General features: G+C 43.3%; 2 protein-coding genes and 8 non-coding genes across 10 annotated transcripts; 6 read left to right on the plus strand and 4 right to left on the minus strand.

The window, feature by feature from the left end:
- Positions 1 to 2,469: 2,469 nt before the first annotated feature.
- On the plus strand, positions 2,470 to 2,541 carry Trnaw-cca. The gene has a single exon. It is a non-coding gene; the product is annotated as a tRNA-Trp (tRNA).
- Positions 2,542 to 3,171: 630 nt separating this feature from the next.
- LOC116935492 lies at positions 3,172 to 4,353 on the plus strand. Its single transcript, XM_045170942.1, has 2 exons — positions 3,172 to 4,135; positions 4,228 to 4,353. Exons 1-2 carry the CDS (start codon positions 3,193 to 3,195, stop codon positions 4,251 to 4,253), a joined length of 969 nt encoding a protein of 322 aa, XP_045026877.1. The 5' UTR covers positions 3,172 to 3,192; the 3' UTR covers positions 4,254 to 4,353.
- Positions 4,354 to 7,225: 2,872 nt separating this feature from the next.
- LOC116930446 lies at positions 7,226 to 8,791 on the plus strand. The gene has a single exon (XM_045171174.1). The coding sequence runs from the start codon at positions 7,226 to 7,228 to the stop codon at positions 8,789 to 8,791; it is 1,566 nt and encodes a 521-aa protein (XP_045027109.1).
- A 611-nt stretch (positions 8,792 to 9,402) lies between these two features.
- On the minus strand, positions 9,403 to 9,473 carry Trnag-gcc. The gene has a single exon. It is a non-coding gene; the product is annotated as a tRNA-Gly (tRNA).
- A 5,872-nt stretch (positions 9,474 to 15,345) lies between these two features.
- On the plus strand, positions 15,346 to 15,417 carry Trnaw-cca. The gene has a single exon. It is a non-coding gene; the product is annotated as a tRNA-Trp (tRNA).
- A 345-nt stretch (positions 15,418 to 15,762) lies between these two features.
- Trnag-gcc lies at positions 15,763 to 15,833 on the minus strand. Its single transcript has one exon. It is a non-coding gene; the product is annotated as a tRNA-Gly (tRNA).
- A 2,048-nt stretch (positions 15,834 to 17,881) lies between these two features.
- On the minus strand, positions 17,882 to 17,952 carry Trnag-gcc. Its single transcript has one exon. It is a non-coding gene; the product is annotated as a tRNA-Gly (tRNA).
- Positions 17,953 to 18,773: 821 nt separating this feature from the next.
- Positions 18,774 to 18,845, plus strand: Trnaw-cca. The gene has a single exon. It is a non-coding gene; the product is annotated as a tRNA-Trp (tRNA).
- A 345-nt stretch (positions 18,846 to 19,190) lies between these two features.
- Trnag-gcc lies at positions 19,191 to 19,261 on the minus strand. Its single transcript has one exon. It is a non-coding gene; the product is annotated as a tRNA-Gly (tRNA).
- An 821-nt stretch (positions 19,262 to 20,082) lies between these two features.
- Positions 20,083 to 20,154, plus strand: Trnaw-cca. Its single transcript has one exon. It is a non-coding gene; the product is annotated as a tRNA-Trp (tRNA).
- Positions 20,155 to 24,094: the final 3,940 nt, after the last annotated feature.

Raw genomic sequence — 24,094 nt, forward strand, 5'->3', positions numbered from 1 at the left:
GCTAACAACACTACTTGGGACAGGGAGGGATTGGATATTTGCCCTATCTTGGATGTCGTCAACACAATTAAAATCGCCCATCAACACGAAGGGCAGTCGAGTGGTAATCGAGTAGGCAGGAACGGTTTGACGAAGAAAATTGTTTCTCTCATTCCTTACCTGCTTACCTGACGGGGCATAGATATTAATAAACGTAAAACATTTTACGTCAATGGAGATAAGCCTTCCGTCAGGTTCAAGAAGCAGTCGAGAATACTCCAGACCATGTCTAATTAGAATGGCTGTTCCTTTTTGTTGGGACCGACATTTGCTAGCAAGTGGTAACAGCTTTCAATAATTGGGCAAGAGTGAAAGGCTACCTCTTGAAGTCCTACGATATCTAAATTACCGTCCCTGCAGAAATTTAAAAGAATTTGACGTCGCTCGACTGATCGAATACCTCCAATGTTGATAGAAGCGATTTTTAATTGTGAAGTCATGTGTTAGGTTTTTTGAGTACGGGAATGCCTGAAGTGGGTTTCGAATTTTGGGGCGTCAGGGTAGGTTTAAATCGTTTGCTTCGTGGTACCGTGGGAATTTTCAGGGGGTCCTTAGTTTTGTCTGGATCAGTGGTATCAATTTCCCCCGTGTCGGGTTCCATTGATTCCATGATAATTGTCACTGTTTCCTGGTCTTCTGTCTCTGTGTCAGGTGCTGCTATTTTGGATTTTGAAATTGGTTTCAAAGGGATGTCTTTCGGAGGTACAGATGCGGAAGTGGTAGCAGTGTCACATTCCATGGATTCAGTTTCCAAATTATTAGTACTTTCTGAGAGTGAATCTTGCGATTCACTTTCCAGAGGTACCTGGGAAACCATGGAATTTGCTACCACGGGAATTACTACGGTTGTCTGTTTAATAGTCTCTGTCTTTTTAGTCTTTTTGGCAACAGGTTTTTGGACAATGGTGGGTTCCTGGTTTCGTTTTAAAGTTGGGCAGTCGTAGCTAAAGTGTGTCTCTTCGTCGCAAAGTCTGCAAGTGGGCTTTTGTCCCTCATACTTAACCATGGCACGATAACTGCCAATGGTAATGTATGAGGGAATGTTTTTCGTCACCGTCATTCGTACAATCATCCAAGTGGCTAGGACAGGGTATAAAACTTCATCCTCTGCCACCCGATAGCGCTCCCACCGAGCTTCAATTACATTTCCAAATTCCTTAAGACGTGTCTGAACTATTCCCAAGTCTAGGTTCTGTGGAATCCCTGCAATTCGAACAAATTTCTCTTGAATATTGCTATCCCTGATGACTACACTAACTTCTTTCCCCTCCAATTCAGTCCTGACGATACCACTGTGTTGGGACAAAAAATTTGAGGTATATGCCTCTGACGTAAACGTAATTCTAGCGACCTGGTTTCTCGTATCTAGCACAGCAACTAGGCCTAAGAGATCCTGAGCATCAACCTTAAAACTACGCACAAAACCATGAACCGTACGCATACTCAATTTCGGGAATTGAACCCCAAAATCAATATCTACACTATTGAGCCACTTGGCAGCCATTGTCCCCTAGACAATGTAAACAAACTGCCCAAAGGGGGGAGGGGAAGGTCCCCACACACGTAAACAAACACACAAATAAAACAATTTGGGGCAAAACACAACAAAAACAGCTAAACTATACAAAATAAACACTCAAAAACACGAATATAACAACAAAAAGTAATAAAAAATAACAAAAACTCACAAAATGATGGAAAAACGGGAGAACACAAAAAGACGTCTGCATCCGACGCAGCTTAGTAGTCCGCAGCAGCGTAGTTACGATCTACGGACCTCTGGGTTATGGGCCCAGCACGCTTCCGCTGCGCCACTCTGCTGTTGCAATTGAATGTCTGCATTACGTTCCAATTACACCTTTCGTAGCATTTTAAATTGTTGTGTTACTAAAATGCATCGACCGGGTAACCAGCATTCTAACACAGAACCATCGATGCAAAATAATGGCAACTACTGCTCCCTACCAACACGAAATGTTTTTGTATTTTTTGGAGCCTCTTACCCATCAGCAACTTGATTACCATCCGTGCTTTAACGAAAAAACTTTTAGTCCGAAATAGTCTCTTTAACTGTCGAAGTTCCTTGGCCTCTATAGTATAGGAAAGCACAGAAAGCATCTGCCTAGTATATCTATCTGATTCCGGCGTGTCAATCAAGTTTATCACCAATATTCACTGGGATCTTCCTTCAACATTTACAGCGCATGTTTACCACTATTCTAAAGATACTCACAAGGTTAATGAAATACACACAATAACTCTAAATTATCTTGAAATCTAAAATATTTCTTAAAAACGAGGTAAAATTATCTTTCTGCCTAACTTTAATGATGTACTACAGATCTCCAAAAACAAAATTAAATGGCGTACGTAGCACTTGCATTTGAATGTTGTGCATTATTTGATTGCAAAACAAAACATTATGTTTCGGATTTCGTGGCGCAATGGTAGCGCGCCTGACTCCAGATCAGGAGGTTGCGTGTTCAAATCACGTCGAGATCAGAGGGTTTGTTGTGCACCGGCACAAAAATTGATTTGGCAACGGCAGAAGCGGGGGAGTGGAAAAGGATAGCGGCCAGCAGACGACGGGGAACAAGCATTTACAGAGAAAGAAAGCACATTTTTCCGCACTTGTAAAAACCCTTTGTCGCCCTTTCTCTCTACTGGTGAATAATACAACGGCTTAGGCCTCTTCTCCTTCGCCATCTGACTAGAAATAACTTTGTGTATCTGAGTGATTCACATTTTGGTGCCGAAACCCGGGATACACCGATCGTGAACGGAACACCCCGGTAGCGTGCAGCACACATACTACTTTCGGTGAGTCCCTCGAAAAAGAAACACTCTGTCCATTTCATGTAGTTTTTTTTTTTACGTACCACCAATAACCGCTTCCAATAACCGCCTCTGCATTTTAGTACTTTGCATACAGTTACTTGCTATTAGTCCTAATAATAGCCGACCTTATCGAACATCGAACATCGAACAACAAGCATTGCACATCGAACATTAACCAACGAACATTAAACCCACGAACAAACGAACATCGAACATCACAATCGGTATTTTAATGCTTGATATCTTGTTTTGTTTCTGTTTTTAAACTATTATATCCTGACCCGTACAGAAGCGTGTTGTTTAACCGATAGCAAAATGGAAGAAGATGAAAACAACATGGCAAATGACAAGCATGTACTATTTGCTCAACGCACTGTAGCAAAGCGACTACACACCAAACTTATTACTCGAATCGGAAACCTCTTAAAGGATAAGCCAAGTGCAAACGATCTAAGAAGCTATTTCGCCGACCTTGAAGAAGCTTTAAGAAGAATAATAGCTCTCCATACGCGTTACACCAGCAGGCCAAATTTAACTGAGGAAGAAGCAGTGGCTACCACCGCCTGGCTTAATGACGTCCAAGAATCCAACGAAAGCTGTCTGCACAGAATGAAAGCATACCTTTCGGCTATAGATCACAAATCATCAAGGAAAGGAAAGAGACAGTGTACTCAGTGGAATGTGAGTCAGCATAAGAGTCATGTTGAAAATGATGTATCGGAATCTAGCAAACACTCTCAATTGCCACTAGTTGACACGAACATAGATCTTGAAATGCAGCTGCAGCAAGCTAGGTCCAAACACGAGCACACACTCGCCGAAGTGAAAAGAAGAGGAGAGGAAAATTTAAGCAAAATCCAAGCAGCAATCGATGAAAGAAACGGTTCCATACAAAGAAATCGCCAATCAATTGCTCAACCATTCACTTCTACACCCATTGCATCAGCATGTGCTAGTCTACTTGATCGACAGCCACAACGGTACTTACAATTTAACACAACATCTCATAGAGAGGGACAATCACCGGCAATACAATACTCATATCCCCCACCTGGTCCATCCAGCTATCCACCGCCAGCACACTGGCCCAAAATACCGATTTCAAAATTCAATGGCGACTGTCGCCGCTGGCCAGCTTTCGCCCAAGTAATGAGAGCAACAATAGAAGAAACTGCACTACCAGATCTCTACAAGGTGCTAGCTTTGCGCGAAAATCTGACTGAAGACATTCAGAAGAGAATGGCACACCTCTTCAACGGTTCATACAACTACTCACAAGCCTGGAATGAGTTAAAAAACAAATATGGTGTGTCAGCATTAATTATTCAAGCTCACATCCATCATTTGCAGATGGTCCAACCTTTCAGAAACGGTGACTTTAAGTCGCTTGCTGAACTCGCCTCTCTCGTCCGAGATGCAGTATCAAGTGTAGCCGGAGATCCAAGCATGATAGAATTCACGCACTCAATAGTAGTCAACCAACTTGCAACAAAACTTCCCTTTAATTTGCAGCAAGACTGGGGACGATACGCATACAATCTTCGTCCTAAAATCTCCTCTTTAGCCGATTTCGACTGTTGGCTTGACGCTATCGTAGGAGCGGAAGAGTTACGCGGAGCTAAAATCAGCAGCTACATACCACCTAAGCAAAATCCATCCATGCGCTCTGCAGTGGTCTTCCCACCCACGATTCTGAACGCCTCTATTCACGAAACATCAGAAAGACCTGGCAGAGCAAACAACGAGTGGCCTGCGTGCCTGGCTTGCAACGATAGTCCCGGCCACCGTCTTGAAGCATGCGTGATATTTCGCAAAATGTTACCATCCCAGAGAGCTGCCTTTTGTGGACAGAATAATCACTGCTTTAAATGCTTACGTCCTGGACACTACGGGCGCTCCTGCGGGAACACTGACATCACGTGTAATGCCTGTCCCGGCAAGCACCACACTCTCATTCACGGAGCAGACCGTGTTTTCCCTGGCAGGCCTCAGCCGAAAGATAAGGAGACTGTTCAAATATTTCTAGTGCATGCACCGAAAACGTCGTTAAAACCCGTACTACTCGCCATCGTCCCAATAGTCGTGCGCAGCGCAAGCGAAAAAATCTTGACGTTTGGTGTTCTTGACCCAGGTAGCGAAGCTACCCTAATAAAATCAAGCCTTGCAAAACGACTTTACCTTAAGGGAGTTAACCAGAAAATTCGATTCGGTTCATTCCATAACGCCATTTTACTCAACTCTAGCATTGTAAGTTTCGCTATTGAATCCGACAATGGAACTAGAGTGTTTCAAGTAAACGATGCCTTCACTGTCCCAAACATTCAGCTGTCACCGCGCAAAATTAACTGGCATACAACAAAATTTGAATGGCCCCATCTTTCCGATCTAAACCTACATTCCATCGATTCGTCTAAAGTAGAGCTTCTCATCGGGATGGACACTGTGGATGCGCATGAAATTTTGGATACTAGAATATCCCGCCATGACAAAAACGAACCACGCGCTATTTTAACAGTATTCGGATGGGCAGTAGTAGGCAAAATCCCACCCTTTCTTATACATGAACCAAGTTCAAAACGAAGTATAAACCTCACCAGAATACCTTCCGAAATGCAATTGGCTGACATCGTGCAAAAATTCTACAGCACGGAGGCTTTTGGAGTAGAAATACAAGAGACAAAACATAGCTCCCCAGAAAACGTGTTGGCCATCAACATTCTCAAAAAATCAATTGTTAACATTCGTTGTGGATGGCAGGTCGATCTTCTGTTCAAATCATCAAATCCAAAAATGCAAAACAACCGCGCGCAAGCAATGTCGCGCTTCTTCGCTGTTGAGCGTCGTCTACTGTCCAAAGAAAACAAGGAAAACGCAATTCGCTACCGGGAAATCATTGAAAGTCACCTCAAAAACGGTTACGCCATCGAGGTCCCCTACAACCAACTAAACATACCTATCGGAAAGGTCTGGTACCTCCCGCACCATTTTGTCACCAATCCTAATAAGCCGAACAAGATACGCGTAGTTTTTGATTGCTCTGCAAAATTCAACAACGTTTGTCTGAACGATTTCCTCTTACGCGGTCCTGTGCTATTATCGAACTTAACAGGTGTGTTACTACGATCGCGCCAGTATTTATTCGCCGTATCCGCAGACATAGAGAGTATGTACCATAGGGTTGGGGTAACCCCGAAAGATCAGTCCGCATTACGTTTTGTATGGCGTACCCCGGGCAGTGACGGACCACTTCGTACGTTACAAATGACCACACAGGTTTTTGGAGCCGTTTCCTCACCCACTTCCGCATTTTGGGTTTTGCAACATGCGGTAAATTGCAATACGCAGTTCCCAGCCGTAGCTAAAAAACTTGTCGATAATTTCTACGCCGACAACGTAAGTGACTCCTTCGAAACCGAAGATGAGGCAATCCTCTTTTCAGAGCAAGCGGTCAAGTCCCTCGCAATCGGCGGATTCCGCCTAACAGCATTTGCATCTTCATCACGGCGCCTTCTAGCTTCGATTCCAGTCACAGAACGATCGAACAAAACACTCAATTTAGATTTTGACAAATTACCCATCGAATACTTACTTGGCCTCGTGTGGGTTTGTGATATCGATTGCTACAAAATTCGGATAAGGCCAATAGAAGTAGTCACAACAAAGCGTCAAATGCTATCAGCAATGTCCCGTTCTTTCGACCCATTAGGCATTCTTCTCCCCGTTATCACCCAAGCAAAGATATTGTTTCAAGCAACCTGGCGATCAACTAAAAGGCGAACATCAGAACCCCACTCAGAACCCTTGGGATGGGATGAAACATTACCATCCGAAATTCTGTTAAAATGGACTTCTTGGGCTAAGGAACTGCAAGCACTCGAACTTACACCTTTTCGCTGATGCCTCGTCCAACGCGTTTGGAGCAATAGCGTATCTACGAATCATAGCCAAAGAAAAAATCCAATTAAGTTTTGTGCTGGCCAAAAGCAGACTGGCCCCTCTGAAGATGCTGTCTATTCCCCGCCTTGAACTCCAAGGTGCAGTCACAGCCATTCGGCTAGCAAAAACGATAAAAAACGAATTAAGACTGCCTATAAAAGTATACCACTTTTGGACAGACTCAGAGATAGTTCTACGTTGGATCCACTCCTCCCACTGCAACTATTCCAGTTTTGTTTCAAACCGCGTTGGTGAAATCCTCCGACATTCAGAGCCAAACCAGTGGAAGTTCATATCCGGATCAAAAAATCCCGCAGATGACTGCACGAGAGGAATGCCCCCTTCCAAACTAAGCTCCTCATCCCGGTGGTTAAGCGGACCAACATTTTTAAAGAAATCTTTGTACGAAACAATGGATGTTGAGTTGCTACCGCTCGGAACAAACGACATCGAGTGGTGCTCAAAAACGACAATCGACCATATAAATGTGGAGCCCATCTCTTCCTTACCATCAGCAGCCATATCAGAAATGATAAGCAATCACGATAATCTTAACGATCTAAAACGCAGTGTAGCCAAGTTGCACCGTCCTATCAAAGACGAAACACCATTCCATGCAGAGGAGTTAGAGCATGCACTCATTTTGTGTTTGTCCGCAGCCGGCCATGAATCTTACCCTCAAGAATACGCCGCTTTATCCGCCGGAAAGTATGTAAAAGGCACCTCCTGCCTACGAAAATTGAACCCATTCATTGATGAAAATGGGCTGTTAAGAGCCGAAGGCCGCCTCAAACACGCCGATATCTCACTGGAAGCTCGCAACCCCGTAATATTAGGACTAAATCACCACCTTACAGATCTCATCATACGCGACGCGCATCAAAAGGTACACCATTCAGGAGTAGAATGGACCCTAAGTGAGCTGCGATGGAAATACTGGGTGCCGCGTGGCCGCCGACAAATCCGGAAAATATTAAGCAAATGCCGCGAATGCCGTCTATCTCGCTCTCGTCCGAGGCCCCCTTTAATGGCAAGCTTGCCAAAGGAACGGCTTCAACCGTTTCTACCAGCGTTTACAAATGTGGGCTTAGACTTCTTTGGCCCACTATATGTAGTGATTGGAAGAAAGTCAGACAAGAGGTATGGTTTATTAATCACTTGTCTCGCAACACGAGCCGTCCATCTAGAAGTAGTATGGTCGCTAACCAGCGACGCGTTCATCAATGCTCTACGCCGCTTTATAAGCGTTCGCGGCAAACCCGCCGCTATTTTCAGCGATAATGGCACCAACCTGGTAGCAGGAGAAACGGAACTAAGCGATGGAATCAACAAACTCAACTCAGAAAGGGTTACAACACACGCAGCTGAGCATAACATCAAATGGCATTTCTCACCCCCTTCCGGACCGCATTTTGGCGGAATCTGGGAAAGGATGGTTCAGTCTAGCAAACGAGCACTCCGCGCGGTCCTCCAAAACCAGTCAGTCACCGACGAAGTGCTTCAAACAGTGTTTAGTGAAGTGATGTCTTTGTTAAACGGACGGCCTCTCACCAACGTCCATATGGACCCTAGCGAACCCGAAGCCCTCACGCCCAACCACTTCATCCTCGGTCGTCATGAACCCCATGTTCCGCCAACTGTCACAGATGACTCTCATAAACTTACCCGGCGGCGCTGGATGCAAACGCAATTCATTATAGACCAATATTGGGCTAGATGGATGAGAGAGTATATCCCAAACTTAATTGAACGGCAAAAATGGTTCCGCCAAACACAGCGCCTTGAAGTAGGAGACGAAGTCATAATAATTGACGAAAACCATCGTCGCGGGGAATGGCCAGTTGGAATAGTGATAGAGACCTTCCCCGACAAAGAAGGCGTCGTACGAAAGGCCGTCGTCAAAACTAAAACTGGCGAATATCTGCGACCTGTAATTAAACTCTGTGTCATTTCAGAAAACAATCTGCAGCCGGAATAAATAACCAACGGACACCTATCCTAGTTGCTGGAGTGTTGTGCACCGGCACAAAAATTGATCTGGCAACGGCAGAAGCTGGGGAGTGGAAAAGGATTGCGGCCAGCAGACAACGGGGAACAAGCAGTGACAGAGAAAGAAAGCACATTTTTCCGCACTTGTAAAAACCCTTTGTCGCCCTTTTTCTCTACTGGAGAATAATACAACGGCTTAGGCCTCTTCTCCTTCGCCATCTGACTAGAAATAACTCTGTGTATCTGAGTGATTCACAGGGTTTGTTCAGTATTTCATGTTTAAATGTATCATTCAATGACGTTAGAGTGACAGCTTTTCCAGGGCAATAATCCTTAGACTTTGTGGACGTGTAAACCATTTGACAATTGCATTCAATAATACTTTTATTTCAAATTGCATATTAATGATGCGCAAGTAAGTGGTAGCTTACCAAAAATGTAGTAATGTTAAGAGAAGGTGAAGTTCGCCAACTGCATGTAGCGATATACTTAGGGTTCGTGAAAGTGGTGACGTAACTAGGGAAACTGATTAGTCGCAATTTGTGTTTGTTACGGTCGCCTAGGGATTCTTTAAATGAAATGTCAATATTAGACGTAAAATGCATCGACCGGGAATCGAACCCGAGCCGCCCGCGTGGCAGGCGAGCATTCTACCACTGAACCATCGATGCTGAGAATATTAGTGCTGTTTTATGAATTTATTCGTTACACATCATTTACAACAGTTTGTTTACTGGTATTAATAAATTACTTTTCTTAGTTATTAATTCTGTAAATGTATCGGCTTAATATTTCACCTTCGATTTTTTACTAGCATAGCGTAGTTTCGATCTACAGACCTCTTTTTTTTTTATTGTAAAATTCTCTTTTATTTTCTGTTAATTTTCAATTTTCAAAAAAACAAAATAAACAAAAGCAAACAAAAACAAACAAATAATTTCGCCCTTCGGATGCAGACGTTATTAGGGCAGAGAAAAGAAAATTTGGCAATGGGGGCCTTAGAGCAAAACAGAAACAAAAACAAGCAAATGCAAGGGATCATAGGTTATGCTAATTAAAAATAAACAAAAGTAAACAATAGCAGATGACATTGGGGTAGGATATTACAATAAACAAAAATAAACAAAGATTTTACATATTTAGGTATTAAATAAAACACAAACAAACTAAATGAACAAAATGAAAGTAAAATATGGGAAAGGATAAAAAAGAATGGTGGATTTAACTATGGGGGTAAAGTGTTTTCCATAAGCTCTCTACTTCTTCTTGATTTGGGGTACGTTGATGGTTCCTTGCCTTCCAGTTGATGAAGATGTAGGCAGCCAGAAGAGTAAACGCTTGCCGGAGATTCCCTATTGGCCCAAAATGACCACGAATCAGATCTTCTTTTGATGTCTTGCAGCCCTTTTGACGCATGATTCCTTCCAACCAGCTCCAAACGGTGAGGCGTTCAGGACACTGGAACATCAGATGCTCATCGGTTTCGGGGTCTTGATGGCAGATTGGGCATTTTGCGTCCTCGTTGGGATCCAACCGATGGCATCTGGTCCTGGTAGGGAGAAGTCGCTGGTTGAACAGGAACATGGTCTCTCTGATGTTACTAGGAAGGGCTGCAGTCGCCTTCCAGATTCGTGGCCAATCCAGATTAGGCCTCAGGATCTCCAGCTTTCCCATTGTCGTCACCTCCAGGACCCAATGGTTGTAAGTTTTCCGATGAACCATTGGATTCCCCTGCACCAGGATTGAAGATGCAAAGAGTTGCTTGATTTGATGCAGGGGTTCCTGAAGGTAATAGGGCCTCTTCATGACTGCTACGGGGACGGTGTTGTCCTTGTAGAGTGGCAATAAGGTTCGGAGAGGGAAGGACATCCAATACCGAAGTAGAGAGCTTTCTGGGCTGTTTGGGCCTGTCAGGACTTTATACATGGGGCACAGGAAAAGGGAACAGTAAAAGAGGTGTGTGTTGACCATTCCCAGTCCCCCTTCTTTGACAGTACGGAAAATTACGGTTTTCTTCGGCCTTTCTACTTTTCCCATCCATAGAAATTTCATGACAGCCTTCGAAATCTGGTCAGCCATTTTTTTATTACAAGGTAATACCTGTGCAAAGTACACAGTTCCGGAGAGAGCCTTCGACTTGAGGAAAAGCACCCTCTGGTAAATATTAAACCGTCGACTGGCATTCTCTCGCAGAATACCATTTAAAGAGCTAAATGCATCATTCCAAATCCTACTAGCTGTCTCTTCTATGGAATGGGAAAATTTAATTCCTAACAGGGACAATGTTGGCGCTGACACAAGCCACTCAAGAGGCCAAATTGATCTAGAGCTCCAAGTCCCGAGTCCCAGGGCTTTTGTTTTATCCTTATTCATCCTTGCCTTTGTCCACTGACAGAACATATCAAGGATTTGTCCTGCCCTGGTAAAATCTTCGTCACAAGAAACGAAAATGGTGACGTCATCAACAAAGGCTCTGACAGTGAGTTTTTCATTAAACAATGATATACCCTTGAGAACTCGAGATAAACGCACAAGCAAAGGCTCAATGTATAGAACGAAGAGATGGACAGATAGGGGGCATCCCTGGCGAATCGACTGAATATCACTAATCACCCCAGCCACCTCCGATCCGTTGAGGATTGACATTCCTGTTACAGAATACATAATCTTTAACCAACGGACGAAAGTGGTGTGGTAACCCATGGCATCCAGAATCCTCCAGAGGACTTCCCTGTTAACCAGGTCGTAGGCCTTTTCAAAGTCAACTCCAACAATGGCAGCGCCCATACCCCGAATCAAAGAGTTGGAAGAGTCATGGCATCCCCGGTCATCAACAAATTGAATGACATCTCTGTAAAGACTTAAATTATCGAAAATCAATCTACCAGGTACCCCACCTTTTTGATGAGGCCCTATGGTAGAAGATAGTGTCTGCCTCAATCGTCTCGCTAAGACAGATGCCATGACTTTGTAGTCACAATTCAAAAGAGAAATTGGCCGAAAATTAGAAATTCCAAAAAGTCCCGAAGACTTAGGAATTAGCCTGATCGCCGCTTGGCCCTGCGAAGACGTCAGAGTTTCCCTTTCCAGGATATGATTAAACATATCCAAGAAGTGGGGTGCGATCACGTCCCAAAATTCTACGTAAAACTCGTAAGGAATGCCATCGGTGCCAGGGGACTTGTTTGACTTCATTGCTATTAGAGCAGCTCTAATCTCAAGAAGGGAAATTGGTGCTGTTAGGTTTGGGGTTGGCTTAAAGCAATCTCTTACTCCTTCAAGGAACTCAGACCCTGCCAGTATGTCAGGAGAAGGTTGAGTCTTAAAAATTTTTGTAAAATGAGCAACAATTTCTGCTGAAATTTCCTCTTTGGTCGATAAGCAAGTGCCATTGGGGGCAATGATCTTATCAATGCAACATTTTCGATAATTATTCCTGGCACGATTTATGTGAAAAATACTTGCTTCCTCTACATCTGGCCCTTCGAAGCAGCGGGAACGAATCCCACACCCTTTGAGTGTGCTCTCCTCCCAAGACTTTGAAAATTTTCTCAACTGTTGAAAGGCAACCCAATCAAAGGTATCTGCTTCGGCCATTTCCTGTATGCAAGATTGATAGAAAAACTTAGTTTCTCTTATCAGCCTTGCTCTTTGCCTGGAATAATCCACCGAAATGCGCTTGATACCCGGTTTCAGGACACTCTCCCACCAATTTGCTACATTACTTTCCCTAAGAGGATGATTAGCAGATTCCTGAATAAAATTGGTTACATATTTCTGAAAACCTTCTTCTGACAATATTGAAGTATTTAGTTTCCACAATCCGGCAGGTGGTCTGCTACGATTTGGGAGATCAAGATTGCAAGTAAGTGTGGATTGTACCGACTGATGGTCACTAATCGATAAAGACTGCAAACAAATATTTAAAAATCTATCAGCAAACGATCGACTAGCATAAATCCTATCAAGCCTAGAAGAACCATCGTGGTAATGGAAAGTGTGGCCCGGATCACTATGATTTAGCTTTTTCCAGATATCTACCAGATCAAGACCATTAACCATCTCCTTCAAAGCATAGCTAACAACACTACTTGGGACAGGGAGGGATTGGATATTTGCCCTATCTTGGATGTCGTCAACACAATTAAAATCGCCCATCAACACGAAGGGCAGTCGAGTGGTAATCGAGTAGGCAGGAACGGTTTGACGAAGAAAATTGTTTCTCTCATTCCTTACCTGCTTACCTGACGGGGCATAGATATTAATAAACGTAAAACATTTTACGTCAATGGAGATAAGCCTTCCGTCAGGTTCAAGAAGCAGTCGAGAATACTCCAGACCATGTCTAATTAGAATGGCTGTTCCTTTTTTGTTGGGACCGACATTTGCTAGCAAGTGGTAACAGCTTTCAATAATTGGGCAAGAGTGAAAGGCTACCTCTTGAAGTCCTACGATATCTAAATTACCGTCCCTGCAGAAATTTAAAAGAATTTGACGTCGCTCGACTGATCGAATACCTCCAATGTTGATAGAAGCGATTTTTAATTGTGAAGTCATGTGTTAGGTTTTTTTAGTACGGGAATGCCTGAAGTGGGTTTCGAATTTTGGGGCGTCAGGGTAGGTTTAAATCGTTTGCTTCGTGGTAACGTGGGAATTTTCAGGGGGTCCTTAGTTTTGTCTGGATCAGTGGTATCAATTTCCCCCGTGTCGGGTTCCATTGATTCCATGATAATTGTCACTGTTTCCTGGTCTTCTGTCTTTGTGTCAGGTGCTGCTATTTTGGATTTTGAAATTGGTTTCAAAGGATTGTCTTTCGGAGGTACAGATGCGGAAGTGGTAGCAGTGTCACATTCCATGGATTCAGTTTCCAAATTATTAGTACTTTCTGAGAGTGAATCTTGCGATTCACTTTCCAGAGGTACCTGGGAAACCATGGAATTTGCTACCACGGGAATTACTACGGGTGTCTGTTTAATAGTCTCTGTCTTTTTAGTCTTTTTGGCAACAGGTTTTTGGACAATGGTGGGTTCCTGGTTTCGTTTCAAAGTTAGGCAGCCGTAGCTAAAGTGTGTCTCTTCGTCGCAAAGTCTGCAAGTGGGCTTTTGTCCCTCATACTTAACCATGGCACGATAACTGCCAATGGTAATGTATGAGGGAATGTTTTTCGTCACCGTCATTCGTACAATCATCCAAGTGGCTAGGACAGGGTATAAAACTTCATCCTCTGCCACCCGATAGCGCTCCCACCGAGCTTCAATTACATTTCCAAATTCCTTAAGACGTGTCTGAACTATTCCCAAGTCTAGGTGCTGTGGAATCCCTGCAATTCGAACAAATTTCTCTTGAATATTGCTATCCCTGATGACTACACTAACTTCTTTCCCCTCCAATTCAGTCCTGACGATACCACTGTGTTGGGACAAAAAATTTGAGGTATATGCCTCTGACGTAAACGTAATTCTAGCGACCTGGTTTCTCGTATCTAGCACAGCAACTAGGCCTAAGAGATCCTGAGCATCAACCTTCAAACTACGCACGAAACCATGAACCGTACGCATACTCAATTTCGGGAATTGAACCCCAAAATCAATATCTACACTATTGAGCCACTTGGCAGCCATTGTCCCCTAGACAATGTCAACAAACTGCCCAAAGGGGGGGAAGGTCCCCACACACGTAAACAAACACACAAATAAAACAATTTGGGGCAAAACACAACAAAAACAGCTAAACTATACAAAATAAACACTCAAAAACACGAATATAACAACAAAAAGTAATAAAAAATAACAAAAACTCACAAAATGATGGAAAAACGGGAGAACACAAAAAGACGTCTGCATCCGACGCAGCTTAGTAGTCCGCAGCAGCGTAGTTTCGATCTACGGACCTCTGGGTTATGGGCCCAGCACGCTTCCGCTGCGCCACTCTGCTGTTGCAATTGAATGTCTGCATTACGTTCCAATTACACCTTTCGTAGCATTTTAAATTGTTGTGTTACTAAAATGCATCGACCGGGTAACCAGCATTCTAACACAGAACTATCGATGCAAAATAATGGCAACTACTGCTCCCTACCAACACGAAATGTTTTTGTATTTTTTGGAGCCTCTTACCCATCAGCAACTTGATTACCATCCGTGCTTTAACGAAAAAATTTTTAGTCCGAAATAGTCTCTTTAACTGTCGAAATTTCTTGGCCTCTATAGTATAGGAAAGCACAGAAAGCATCTGCCTAGTATAACTATCTGATTCCGGCGTGTCAATCAAGTTTATCACCAATATTCACTGGGATCTTTCTTCAATATTTACAGCGCATGTTTACCACTATTCTAAAGCTACTCACAAGGTTAATGAAATACACACAATAACTCTAAATTATCTTGAAATCTAAAATATTTCTTAAAAACGAGGTAAAATTATCTTTCTGCCTAACTTTAATGATGTACTACAGATCTCCAAAAACAAAATTAAATGGCGTACGTAGCACTTGCATTTGAATGTTGTGCATTATTTGATTGCAAAACCAAACATTATGTTTCGGATTTCGTGGCGCAATGGTAGCGCGCCTGACTCCAGATCAGGAGGTTGCGTGTTCAAATCACGTCGAGATCAGAGGGTTTGTTCAGCATTTCATGTTTAAATGTATCATTCAATGACGTTAGAGTGACAGCTATTCCAGGGCAATAATCCTTAGACTTTGTGGACGTGTAAACCATTTGACAATTGCATTCAATAATACTTTTATTTCAAATTGCATATTAATGATGCGCAAGTAAGTGGTAGCTTACCAAAAATGTAGTAATGTTAAGAGAAGGTGAAGTTCGCCAACTGCATGTAGCGATATACTTAGGGTTCGTGAAAGTGGTGACGTAACTAGGGAAACTGATTAGTCGCAATTTGTGTTTGTTACGGTCGCCTAGGGATTCTTTAAATGAAATGTCAATATTAGACGTAAAATGCATCGACCGGGAATCGAACCCGGGCCGCCCACGTGGCAGGCGAGCATTCTACCACTGAACCATCGATGCTGAGAATATTAGTGCTGTTTTATGAATTTATTCGTTACACATCATTTACAACAGTTTGTTTACTGGTATTAATAAATTACTTTTCTTAGTTATTAATTCTGTAAATGTATCGACTTAATATTTCACCTTCGATTTTTTACTAGCAGAGCGTAGTTTCGATCTACGGACCTCTGGGTTATGGGCCCAGCACGCTTCCGCTGCGCCACTCTGCTGTTGCGATTGAATGTCTGCATTACGTTCCAATTACACCTTTCGTAGCATTTTAAATTGTTGTGTTACTAAAATGCATCGACCGGGTAACCAGCATTCTAACACAGAACCATCGATGCAAAATAATGGCAACTACTGCTCCCTACCAACACGAAATGTTTTTGTATTTTTTGGAGCCTCTTACCCATCAGCAACTTGATTACCATCCGTGCTTTAACGAAAAAACTTTTAGTCCGAAATAGTCTCTTTAACTGTCGAAGTTCCTTGGCCTCTATAGTATAGGAAAGCACAGAAAGCATCTGCCTAGTATATCTATCTGATTCCGGCGTGTCAATCAAGTTTATCACCAATATTCACTGGGATCTTCCTTCAACATTTACAGCGCATGTTTACCACTATTCTAAAGCTACTCACAAGGTTAATGAAATACACACAATAACTCTAAATTATCTTGAAATCTAAAATATTTCTTAAAAACGAGGTAAAATTATCTTTCTGCCTAACTTTAATGATGTACTACAGATCTCCAAAAACAAAATTAAATGGCGTACGTAGCACTTGCATTTGAATGTTGTGCATTATTTGATTGCAAAACAAAACATTATGATTTGGATTTCGTGGCGCAATGGTAGCGCGCCTGACTCCAGATCTGGAGGTTGCGTGTTCAAATCACTTCGAGATCAGAGGGTTTGTTCAGCATTTCATATTTAAATGTATCATTCAATGACGTTAGAGTGACAGCTATTCCAGGGCAATAATCCTTAGACTTTGTGGACGTGTAAACCATTTGACAATTGCATTCAATAATACTTTTATTTCAAATTGCATATTAATGATGCGCAAGTAAGTGGTAGCTTACCAAAAATGTAGTAATGTTAAGAGAAGGTGAAGTTCGCCAACTGCATGTAGCGATATACTTAGGGTTCGTGAAAGTGGTGACGTAAAGTATCGTTCAGACTACAGCTCTTTTCTACGTATAACGTATAACGTATAACGTTAAAAGTTTACGTTTGTACTTCGTAAATTTCGCTGCGTTTTTTACGGAGCCATATTTACGTAAATGTGTTCGTAGACTGTTCAGACTACACTGTCAAATTTACGTAGAGTAGGCCTAGGCTAGATTCTGCGGAGATTCTAGCGTCTGCTGTAGATTTTTGTACCTGTTGTAGCTCTTTGTTATATTTATTGATAAAAGTTCTGAGGACGAAACGTTCTTCTTCTGACCAATTTCTTGAAGACCTAAAATAGAATAAGCAATAAACCAAAATAGTTGCAAAAGATTTCATGACATAATATTTACTTTTTGATTTTCTTTATTGGTGATTTTTTGGGGGGCGACTTGAATTTGTTAGGGGAATTCTTTTTGGCAACTTTAGTAGGCCCCATATTTATTTTTAAAATAAAAATTAAAAAAATTAATTATTAAATTTACAATTCTACACCTGACATATCCCAGAATGAATAAACAGGAGAGAAAACCTGAAAAAACAAAAGAATGTAGACAAGCGTAATAGATTTTGGCTACGTAGTGCGTAGAACGTCCCAAAAACTTATGTAAAAATGAGATCAATCTCATTTTTACGTACGCTCAGTTTTGACTTCGTTTTGACTACGTTTTGAGTTTACGTATTACGTACTACGTAGAGCGTTGTGTCTGAACACTCTTCCGTTCCCAGCTACGTAACTCGGAGCGTAAAAACGTTATACGTAGTACGTAAAACGCTCAAAAAGGCTGTAGTCTGAACGTGGCTTAACTAGGGAAACTGATGAGTCGCAATTTGTGTTTGTTACGGTCGCCTAGGGATTCTTTAAATGAAATGTCAATATTAGACGTAAAATGCATCGACCGGGAATCGAACCCGGGCCGCCCGCGTGGCAGGCGAGCATTCTACCACTGAACCATCGATGCTGAGAATATTAGTGCTGTTTTATGAATTTATTCGTTACACATCATTTACAACAGTTTGTTTACTGGTATTAATAAATTACTTTTCTTAGTTATTAATTCTGTAAATGTATCGACTTAATATTTCACCTTCGATTTTTTACTAGCAGAGCGTAGTTTCGATCTACGGACCTCTGGGTTATGGGCCCAGCACGCTTCCGCTGCGCCACTCTGCTGTTGCAATTGAATGTCTGCATTACGTTCCAATTACACCTTTCGTAGCATTTTAAATTGTTGTGTTACTAAAATGCATCGACCGGGTAATCAGCATTCTAACACAGAACCATCGATGCAAAATAATGGCAACTACTGCTCCCTACCAACACCAAATGTTTTTGTATTTTTTGGAGCCTCTTACCCATCAGCAACTTGATTACCATCCGTGCTTTAACGAAAAAACTTTTAGTCCGAAATAGTCTCTTTAACTGTCGAAGTTCCTTGGCCTCTATAGTATAGGAAAGCACAGAAAGCATCTGCCTAGTATATCTATCTGATTCCGGCGTGTCAATCAAGTTTATCACCAATATTCACTGGGATCTTCCTTCAACATTTACAGCGCATGTTTACCACTATTCTAAAGCTACTCACAAGGTTAATGAAATACACACAATAACTCTAAATTATCTTGAAATCTAAAATATTTCTTAAAAACGAGGTAAAATTATCTTTCTGCCTAACTTTAATGATGTACTACAGATCTCCAAAAACAAAATTAAATGGCGTACGTAGCACTTGCATTTGAATGTTGTGCATTATTTGATTGCAAAACAAAACATTATTTTTCGGATTTCGTGGCGCAATGGTAGCGCGCCTGACTCCAGATCAGGAGGTTGCGTGTTCAAATCACGTCGAGATCAGAGGGTTTGTTCAGCATTTCATGTTTAAATGTATCATTCAATGACGTTAGAGTGACAGCTATTCCAGGGCAATAATCCTTAGACTTTGTGGACGTGTAAACCATTTGACAATTGCATTCACTAATACTTTTATTTCAAATTGCATATTAATGATGCGCAAGTAAGTGGTAGCTTACCAAAAATGTAGTAATGTTAAGAGAAGGTGAAGTTCGCCAACTGCATGTAGCGATATACTTAGGGTTCGTGAAAGTGGTGACGTAACTAGGGAAACTGATGAGTCGCAATTTGTGTTTGTTACGGTCGCCTAGGGATTCTTTAAATGAAATGTCAATATTAGACGTAAAATGCATCGACCGGGAATCGAACCCGGGCCGCCCGCGTGGCAGGCGAGCATTCTACCACTGAACCATCGATGCTGAGAATATTAGTGCTGTTTTATGAATTTATTCGTTACACATCATTTACAACAGTTTGTTTACTGGTATTAATAAATTACTTTTCTTAGTTATTAATTCTGTAAATGTATCGACTTAATATTTCACCTTCGATTTTTTACTAGCAGAGCGTAGTTTCGATCTACGGACCTCTGGGTTATGGGCCCAGCACGCTTCCGCTGCGCCACTCTGCTGTTGCAATTCAATGTCTGCATTACGTTCCAATTACACCTTTCGTAGCATTTTAAATTGTTGTGTTACAAAAATGCATCGACCGCGTAATCAGCATTCTAACACAGAACCATCGATGCAAAATAATGGCAACTACTGCTCCCTACCAACACGAAATGTTTTTGTATTTTTTGGAGCCTCTTACCCATCAGCAACTTGATTACCATCCGTGCTTTAACGAAAAAACTTTTAGTCCGAAATAGTCTCTTTAACTGTCGAAGTTCCTTGGCCTCTATAGTATAGGAAAGCACAGAAAGCATCTGCCTAGTATATCTATCTGATTCCGGCGTGTCAATCAAGTTTATCACCAATATTCACTGGGATCTTCCTTCAACATTTACAGCGCATGTTTACCACTATTCTAAAGCTACTCACAAGGTTAATGAAATACACACAATAACTCTAAATTATCTTGAAATCTAAAATATTTCTTAAAAACGAGGTAAAATTATCTTTCTGCCTAACTTTAATGATGTACTACAGATCTCCAAAAACAAAATTAAATGGCGTACGTAGCACTTGCATTTGAATGTTGTGCATTATTTGATTGCAAAACAAAACATTATGTTTCGGATTTCGTGGCGCAATGGTAGCGCGCCTGACTCCAGATCAGGAGGTTGCGTGTTCAAATCACGTCGAGATCAGAGGGTTTGTTCAGCATTTCATGTTTAAATGTATCATTCAATGACGTTAGAGTGACAGCTATTCCAGGGCAATAATCCTTAGACTTTGTGGACGTGTAAACCATTTGACAATTGCATTCAATAATACTTTTATTTCAAATTGCATATTAATGATGCGCAAGTAAGTGGTAGCTTACCAAAAATGTGGTAATGTTAAGAGAAGGTGAAGTTCGCCAACTGCATGTAGCGATATACTTAGGGTTCGTGAAAGTGGTGACGTAACTAGGGAAACTGATTAGTCGCAATTTGTGTTTGTTACGGTCGCCTAGGGATTCTTTAAATGAAATGTCAATATTAGACGTAAAATGCATCGACCGGGAATCGAACCCGGGCCGCCCGCGTGGCAGGTGAGCATTCTGGAAAGTAGCTCGGCAGCGCTATACCAGGGACCTAATTTCCGACAAGAGCCACCAGGGAGTAGTTGCCACTGGCCTCTCCCTGGATTACAAGTCGAAAGACATGGCTCGCCTGGTATCCTGCCGTACGCCCCTCTCCTTCCGCGACTGGAGATATCTTCACAGGGCCCGGCTCGACATCCTTCCTCTTCGGGGGCACTCGTGGTTTTGCTCACAGGAGCAAGATACGAGTTGCCGCCGATGCGGAAAGGAAAACGAGACCGGGTTTCATGTGCTTAACCACTGTGAAGAAGGTCTCCAGCTCGCCACCAAGAGGCACAACACCATCCAAGATCTCTTGGAATGGCTGCTAGTCAAGCAGGGACACGACGTCACGATCAACAATGCCATACCCGGGCAAAGGTTAAGACCTGATGTTGAATTTCAACTATCCGGTTCCCGGGTGATGGTTGACGTCGTGGTCTGCTATGACCAACCAGGGAGTATGGAGAATGCCTACCAGCGGAAATATGATAAATATTCTTCGCATGGGAGGATTCTCCCCCTGGTTGTCGGGTCTCTTGGATCATGGTACCCCAGGAACGACGAAATCCGTTCGATTCTCGGAATCAACGGAAGATCCTGGGAGCCTATCGATTCAAGGCCCGATTGGCAGCGATCCAGGGATCAATGGATATGGTGTGTGCCCATTTCCATCATGGTGCACCAAACCCCGAAGCTGAGGATATCCCCCCTTTTCCCGTAGAAACTCCCTACCCAGTAGATTAGTAGATTCTTTCCCTCATATTTTATTTATGTAATTTTTGTAATATTTTAAAATGCACCTACCTCATACATGTTTATTCCCCTTCCGGAAACCCCTCCATAAACTAACCACTGAACCATCGATGCTGAGAATATTAGTGCTGTTTTATGAATTTATTCGTTACACATCATTTACAACAGTTTGTTTACTGGTATTAATAAATTACTTTTCTTAGTTATTAATTCTGTAAATGTATCGACTTAATATTTCACCTTTGATTTTTTACTAGCAGAGCGTAGTTTCGATCTACGGACCTCTGGGTTATAGTCCCAGCACGCTTCCGCTGCGCCACTCTGCTGTTATGAGTTTCTACGGGAAAAGGGGGGATATCCTCAGCTTCGGGGTTTGGTGCACCATGATGGAAATGGGCACACACCATTTCCATTGATCCCTGGATCGCTGCCAATCGGGCCTTGAATCGGAAGGCACCCCAGGATCTTCCGTTGATTCCGAGAATCGAACGGATTTCGTCGTTCCTGGGGTACCATGATCAAAGAGACCCGACAACTAGGGGGAGAATCCTCCCATGCGAAGAATATTTATCATATTTCCGCTGGTAGGCATTCTCCATACTCCCTGGTTGGTCATAGCAGACCACGACGTCGACCATCACCCGGGAACCGGATAGTTGAAATTCAACATCCGGTCTTAACCTCTTGCCCGGGGATGGCATTGTTGATCGTGACGTCGTGTCCCTGCTTGACTAGCAGCGACTCCAAGAGATCTTGGATGGTGTTGTGCCTCTTGGTGGCGAGCTGGAGACCTTCTTCACAGTGGTTAAGCACATGAAACCCGGTCTCGTTTTCCTTTTCGCATCGGCGGCAACTCGTATCTTGCTCCTGTGAGCAAAACCACGAGAGCCCCCCGAAGAGGAAGGATGTCGAGCCGGGCCCTGTGAAGATATCTCCAGTCTCGGAAGGAGAGGGGCGTACGGCAGGATACCAGGCGAGCCATGTCTTTCGACTTGTCTTCCAGGGAGAGGCCAGTGGCAACTACTCCCTGGTGGCTCTTGTCGGAAATTAGGTCCCTGGTATAGCGCTGCCGAGCTACTTTCCGAAGTCCGCGGACTGCCTTGACTGGGCTTACGGAGACGTCATCGGCGACAATTCTTATATTTTCATCGCCGGATACATCAATCCGCACTCCCAGTCGTTTGGCAGCTTGGCGGGCAAGAGTCCAAAGATTGGACCCTGCCTCCGCGTACCTCAGTCTGTAGAGCCCCCCATCCACGGATCCCGAAAGATATTCCCCAACTGGCAACACTCCTGGATGCTCGTTTCTGAACCCTCGCCGGATGGTTTCATGGAGCTGCTCTCGACATATGTTCCTCACTGTAGGGTCTCTACAAGTGAGGAGCTGAGCAGCCCTGGCGATGGTCCAGATATCGGCATCATCAGTGAGGCGGTATGTTCCTTTAGGCCCCCAACCCGCCGGTCCGCTTAGAAAAACGGGACCGTTGCGTGATTGGGAAGGTTGCAAAAAGGCCTAAGAACTTCCTACACTCAGTGTCCAGTTGGGTGAGGCAGTCTTTCAGGACCCGACCCGAAGCGAGGTGATGGGAAAGGGAAGGTAGAAGGTGGCTACGGAAAATCTCAAGTTTTTGCCATGTTGCGAGGTGGGAGGCGGCAATCTTGTCAAGGTTAGGGATAAGGTCAGTGGGAGGACGAAACCGCAATTTCCCTTCCGATCGGTGTACCAAGATATGTCTCTTGGTCGTCTGGTCCCAAGCACCGAATGGGTTGAGTACCGATTCGGCACAGAGCCTCAGACGGCTTGCCTTTGTCAATGACCAAGCAAGCACACTTCCCGGCGTTGAATTGCAGCCCTAAGGTGTCAGCGGTGAGGGATAAAATGTCTAAAATATTTTGGAGCTCGTCAGGAGAATTTGTAACCACGGCAATGTCGTCAGCATATGCCGTGGTCTTGACGAGTGAGCCAAATAAAAAAATCCAGGGTTGATATTGGACTTTCCGGCCCTGACGAGGGGCCTCGGAAGCCAGATTAAAAATAGGGGCGCTAAGAGCGTCACCCTGACGAACACCTGCTGTTGGGGAAATACGAACAGATTCTTTCTGAACGGCAAAATCCATCCGATTCCCCAAGTAAATGTCCGCCAGGATGCGCCGAAGGTCGTCTGGTATCGGAAGAGAAGCAAACAGCTCTCCAAGAACGGCGTGAGGGAACAGAACCAAACGCATTGCACATGTCTAGCCATGCTATAGACACATGCCTCGTTTGGTCCTTGTCTCCTCGACAACGGTCTGCAAGAGCTGTGTGTGCTCCTGGATACCATGGACCCCCGGGAGGAAACCCTTTTGCTCGGGAGATAACCAGCCAAGATCTGAGGCGACCTCTGTGAGTCTCTGGCTGATTACTCCCGAGAACAGTTTGTAGATGGTCGGAAGAAGGGAAATTGGCCTAAAGTTGGAATAATCGCCAGTGTCCCCTTTCTTAAAGATGGGGACTGTTCGCGATATTTTCCAACAGTTAGGAATTCCAATCTTCCAAACTATTCTACAAACTGTTTCCAGCAAGATGCAGTCGGGGTCGAGGGCTCTTAGATGTCGATATTCTAGGCCATCGACCCCTGGTGATGTATTTGTAGCCCGGCGAAGTTTAGCCTCAAGCTCTTTTTGGCTAGGCGCACGATTGATGAAGTCCATCTGGTCCCTTGATGGATGGGACCAGTCGCAGGTGTCGTAGAGTACCCTCGCACTAGCAATTGGAACGAAGTACAATG

The sequence above is a fragment of the Daphnia magna genome, linkage group LG3 (assembly GCF_020631705.1).
Source record: "Daphnia magna isolate NIES linkage group LG3, ASM2063170v1.1, whole genome shotgun sequence".
Classification (NCBI taxonomy): Eukaryota; Metazoa; Arthropoda; class Branchiopoda; order Diplostraca; family Daphniidae; genus Daphnia; species Daphnia magna.

Excerpts from the sequence above, each read along its gene's own strand:
- LOC116930446 (XM_045171174.1), top strand. The coding sequence starts at position 7,226 with ATGGATGTTGAGTTGCTACCGCTCGGAACAAACGACATCGAGTGGTGC.
- LOC116935492 (XM_045170942.1), top strand. The coding sequence starts at position 3,193 with ATGGAAGAAGATGAAAACAACATGGCAAATGACAAGCATGTACTATTT. Across the intron at positions 4,136-4,227 it reads AATGGCACACCTCTTCAACG|ATGGTCCAACCTTTCAGAAA; the intron begins GTTCATACAACT and ends CATCATTTGCAG.